At 28.2% G+C, this 6,000-nt stretch overlaps 1 protein-coding gene across 4 annotated transcripts in view; it reads right to left on the bottom strand.

Moving 5' to 3' along the window:
* RapGAP1 (Rap GTPase activating protein 1) overlaps positions 1–6,000 on the bottom strand; it is a 457,436-nt gene continuing 451,436 nt past the window's right edge. For all 4 annotated transcript variants that reach the window (XM_090391964.1, XM_090391963.1, XM_090391965.1 and 1 more), the window contains one exon: positions 1–5,203. In XM_090391964.1, the coding sequence (XP_090248090.1) occupies positions 5,063–5,203 (141 nt within the window). In that variant the 3' untranslated portion in view covers positions 1–5,062. The remainder of the gene's footprint in view (positions 5,204–6,000) is intronic.

Here is a 6,000-nt window from a genome sequence, read left to right as displayed (position 1 = left end):
TAAACTACTTCACATTTATTTTAAATCATTATACACAATTGAGCATTGTTTACATCACTAGGATCACTGTACATGTATGCAAAGAGTTTTGAACTGGCAAAAATCATTCCTTCATTTATAAAGTTAGAAAGTTTGTACTGCAGTTCAGTTAACATTTCGATTTCAATGAATGAATATTTCATTTATATAAAAAGTTGAACAGAGTTCAATTTTTTTTTTAGCTTACCTTAATTCACATGAATAGCTTAAAATTAAAATGTTACCAATTTCAAAGGTTTCGTATTCTGTTTCTAGCATAAACATTTCCTTTGGCAAATTATATCTTTATAGCTACATAACCCTATTTTGGTATTTGATAATCAACTTCCAAAAACTTGTATAACATGAAATCATCCAGCAAAGCCAGAGCAAAATAATCTGAATACAGTTTTGAATTCTCATAACAGTCAATTACTCCATCAGTTTACAACTTTTTTTTTTATCCCAAACAAATAGCACTCAATATATGAATCTCTAGAAATGGCTAGAAATTAAATGAAATAACTAGGGAAAGGGATGTTATTTCGAAAGCAATATCAATGATTAAAAGAATGTGGAATACAATAAAGTTTGTAGCTCAATTATTAAATAAGTGAGATTACTAGAAAAACAGTATAATAATATCTCATGTGACAAAGAATACCCACAATTCACAGCCATAATATGATGGGATTAACTGTCCTATCATGTTACAAGGGAAAATGAGAATGGGGTATTTTACATGCTATTTCACATCAATGATTCTGACTGATTAAAGTAAACTTACATAAATATCCACAAATTTAGATCCTTAATGGAACAATAAATTCTAAAAGAATAAATCTGAAACCAGCAGACTAAAGTGAGACAACCATAAATATAAATAAAAGCAAAATTTTAATGCAACTACCAATCAGATTAAGAGTGGATAACACCATTCTAAACACTATTGATTGCATCTTTAACTGCTTTTAACACTCTTAAGGATATTGAAGCTTTATGTTTAGGATATAAAAAAAAGGGATAGAGAAAAAAATTAACTTTTGAAGAAATTGTTTTCAACTGATTATTAGGAGTTCCTCTATTTGGATTATAATTACTGATCAATGAATTAAGAGTAGAAGAAAAGTTTAAAGATAAAATTGAAGATTAAAAAAAAAAAATGTTCAACAGCTTTTTCACACTTTAAATATGTAACATTGAAAAATTATTTTATGCAAAATTAAAAGAAATTTGTAGACATAACAGGGAATGTATATTTACAATAGATATATTTCAGGCCATGTTAAAAGAAGCATGAGCTCAGCTTTCTTTTTGACTTTGACAGAATCTACCCTTCTTGCCTAAGGGAAAGAAGGGTAGATTCCCAGATCTGGATGGATAAATTATGGCAATTTAGTTACAGCTAATATCACATTTTACACTTCTATACCTGAAAATATCTTGATTTAAATTATTTTTAACATTTGATTGTCTAGCCTATTCTAAGTGGGTGGAATAAATGCAATATTGAAATGTTTTAAAGCCTGACAAAATGCATATAGCAAAATCTAGAGGGCAGTTAAAAAAAAAAAAGTTATAATCTCAAACAACAACATGATAGAATAATACATTTTGAAAGAAAAAAATTTAAAAGTGCAAGAAAAGGGATTGCATCATTCACAACAATTAAATAGAGACTTTGCAATGCATACACATGCCATTCCAACAAACATAAATTTCAGATGATGTAACACAATTATGCAGACATAATTAAATTTTCTGTTGTCAAGAACAAGAAACATAGGTAGTATGAGTTTTCCATAATTTATAAGTGTGCGTGGCAATATGGAAAGTATATGATAAATATAAAGAAGATGAATCCAGATAAGTGTGAAATAAATGAACAAATTCCATTATGATAATCATTCACTTTAGGACACCATTATGGAAAACATAAAAAGCAGCAATCTTTTCAAAAAAGTCCTCTTATAGCTCATTTCACTCAAAGCAACAAAATTATTTCTTTGAAATGTTTGCTAAGAAACAAATACTGATCATAAAGAAAACAGTAAAAATCAAGGAAGATTAATACCAAGCTCTTCTACATACTCAATTAAAAATAAAATAAATAAAAATTCTGATAAATGCAGTTAAACAAAAAAAAAAAAAAAACACTGAAAATGGTCCATGAAAGTTGAAAGTACAGAGAAAGAAACATTAGGCAGCACCATTTATTTAAGAATGGCAAGAAAGTGCTATTGGGGGGGGGGGAGGAGATGAAATTAAGATATTCAAGTGGAAGTAAAAAGTATACACAACCTGACAAAGTTGTACAAATATATTTCATACTATACTTTTATAACACAATATATATATATATAATTTTCTACAACCTTTGGTAAATACTGTAAAACAAAATCTACTCCATCATTATACAGTACAAATATCTACATCTGAATATATTTTGCAACGGCTTACTATGTACACCAACAATACTTTGATTATTGTATTCTTTGTACATTTATATTTCACAACTGCTAGGCAGCAAGGAAGACAAGCTAGGAGAGTTTAGCAAATTCAATGAAACAATTTTTCCAGTGAACTGCCCAATAAACATACAAAGGTAAACAGACAACTTTTGATATGAAAACTATCCACCTATTACTGACATACATCACGATACAATAAGCATTAAAAAAATCACAGGTAACAATAATACAGCATAAGTTATTTTTGTCTGAAAACGAGTCAATTATTTTGTTTTACTATTACAGGGGTAAAACAGATTTTTAAATTCTTATTGGCAAAGATTTCTTAATGCAGAGGATACAAAAGTAGAATTTTAAAAATGAAACTTTTCATTACTACAGATAAAAGCAGTTTTGCTATTAACAAGTTGCACATAGATTAAAATACATTTCCCTACTTTAGATAATACTATACAAAATATATACATTAATTTTGAAAAATTTTATAATTGCAGTACATGAAAAACTAGGTATACTATGGATATACATTTTTATCTCAAAAAGATTAAAGATGAAATTGCTACAATTACTTGTAAATCCATGTTCAAACACCTTAAAATTCTGTTTATTATATGAAATAAAGTTAATAAGTATGCATTGCAAACTTAAAAAAATTACAATAACCACAAATTATCAAAATAGTTGGGAAGGGGGGGGGGGTGAAAATGTGATTCAAAGTTTTTGTACAATTGTTCTTTCTCACCATTAATAAACTCGTAACAAATTGATAACAGGAATTTTAAAAAAAAACACTGAATAACAGATGTAAGGTTTGAAATGAACTGAAGTCATTGAATTTCACAGATCAAAATAATGGCACTATATATATAAATAAAGAAAATATTTAAATCTGACAATAGCACAATTAAAACCATACTATCTATTCTGTTCACCCTCTATTTTCCTAGAAATGCAAGCAACTTTTCTTTACAGTGAACTATTTTGGTACATTTAATGGATAACCACAAAACTCTTACCTGCAACTAAGAGTTTTATAAAATCTTTCAAGAGGTAACTATCTCCATTTAAAATATCTGAAACACTCAAATCCTACCACAGAAGATATAATTATTATTCAAGGTCTTTTATGTATCCCTGAACCGGAAGGGAGGAAAAAAAAACCATAATTCTATCTTCAGTCAGTATTTGTGGATATATCTATATATTTACCCCAGACACACACCTAAACAATGGGAAGAAGTCAAAATAGCATAGCCAAATAATTACTAAATAAAGGAAAAATACTAGCTGAAATAGAAATCAAACAAGCATAAGCAAATGATTATTAATAAACATTAATTTCACATCATAAATCTGTCAAACAAAATTCTAGATTTTATTCAACTTTTAGAACTGATTCCTTGGACAGCTCAAATTTATTTAAGACTTATGCTCTTTCTCTCTCAAAAAAAAGGGGGAAGGAGGAATTTTTAAATTAAAATCAGCAACAATTAAACTGTTTACATTCCTTTAAAAATTATTCTATAACCAAATACTCAGAAATCTGATTGTGCTAAATTAAAACCTAAACTTTTAAAATGCAATTTAAAAACTGTATTGAAATCTTGTGGAATCAATAATTTTGTTTATTATTAGAAATTTAAGTTATTTTTGAACATGGATGCAAATTTATTTATACAACACAAAACTAATAGTAAAAACATTTCTTGATGACTGAAACCTTTGCACCATAAAAAATTCAAAATCATGCTTCACTTTTTTTTGTTGTTTTGTTTGTAGGTGTTAAATTATATAATAAAATTATGTAAGCACCAATAGCAGGCTCAATATTCAACTTTGAAGATGTATACAATTCTGATAGATAATATATGACAAAATATTTATATTTTTCTATTTATAAAACATTTCACTACTATCAAAAGTACTTAACTGACAAGGAACACCACTGAAATTCTGAGCCACAGATACTGGATATTCTTGATTTCGAAAAATATTTTACTATTTTGTACAAATAACATTTAATAAATTACATTTTCTGACTCAATACCATTGTCAAGAGATTTGTTGGCAAAAAAAAAAAAAAAAAAGTAAACAGCACTTTTAAAGGGCCTCCAATATTGTAGATACCCGATTATTAAAATATGCCTCATATAAGATATCCAAGTAAAATTAACTCTTACTGAATTTAAAATATAAAATTGTTTTTCTGAAATTTGTTGGATAATCAACTGGCACGAGATCCATTCAAGAATGAATTTCCCAGTTTCTCATATATTCTTACATTTGAGCCAGCATCAGCTCTTCAAAATGATATCGAGTCTATTTGGTTATGTTACTTTGACTATAAATAAGCAGCAAGAGGGAAAGGGAGGGAGGAAAGCACCATTCACACTTCTGAATAACACATCATATTGTAATAAACAAACATTTCAATCCAATTTACAGCACACAATCTATATTTTAGATATCATTTACAAAATAAATAAGTTTTAGAGCAATAAACAAAATCCTCCAGATAAAAGCAGTGAAGATTTCCCTTCCCCTCTCTTTCTGCTCCATTCGTAACAAGAGAATTATATTGTAGTATATCGTTCTCCTGCATTTGCTTCTGATAACTGTTTGTGTAAGTATGTCATTTCCCTTTTTGTCAAAGACAGCTCTGTTGTCAGCTTCATTTCTTTTTCCTTAAGTTTCTTCATTTCTCTCTGGCATGCCTAAGGGAAACATAAACAGAGATTTTAAATAACATTGATTATATTGGGATTATGGAATATGAATTAAATTAAAGATTCAAAGAAATTATATTCTTGTTTAATCCTTTATCCAAGTGTAAGCAAAGATTACACATGAAGAATCTTCATGACTAGGATACTTGTATATATATAGAGGCTAATGACTTCACATTAATTGCCTTGGTATCCACACAATGCAAAGCGCACATCCTGTCAGGTGTGTGTATGTATTGGAGAGTCCAATTCTGTCTAATTCTGAAAGTACTACTGTCTAATAAAGACAGTGCTTTCAAACAAACTATGCTTGGTAAAATCACAAAAAAAAAAGTGCAAGATAAAACAGCCAGAAATTAGCTCAAAAATTCCAAAAGTGGCAGCAGCCCTAAAAGAAAAATGATATTAAAGCAACAGATATAACCACAAGAAAGAACATATCTTAAAACCCTTTAACCCCCATGTTTCATCATATTGTAATAATTTGTTCTTTTTCTTTTAGGATACATAAGAAGGCATAAAATTAATTTTTTTGTTCTAGGTGCTTATCAGAACTTTCCAGCCTTCCCTCGTAGATGGAACAACATTAGTTGAAATTAACAATAATGAATCTAATATAACAACTGAACAGATACAAACAAATGAAACTGTGATACAAGGAACAGAAAATCTCTGAAAGAACTTAATATGCAAATAAGATCATCAAAAAGAAAAGATATAAATAACAAACACTGCAGACAAACAAAACAAAAATTAAAAGAAATGATGAAAAAAAAATGTAAAGA

Source organism: Typopeltis vanoorti, chromosome 4 (assembly GCF_054136105.1).
Source record: "Typopeltis vanoorti isolate ZY-2024b chromosome 4, IOZ_Tvanoo_1.0, whole genome shotgun sequence".
In the NCBI taxonomy this organism is placed as follows: domain Eukaryota; kingdom Metazoa; phylum Arthropoda; class Arachnida; order Uropygi; family Thelyphonidae; genus Typopeltis; species Typopeltis vanoorti.
Note: the sequence above shows the minus strand (reverse complement) of the source record. Positions and strands in the feature narration are given on the sequence as shown.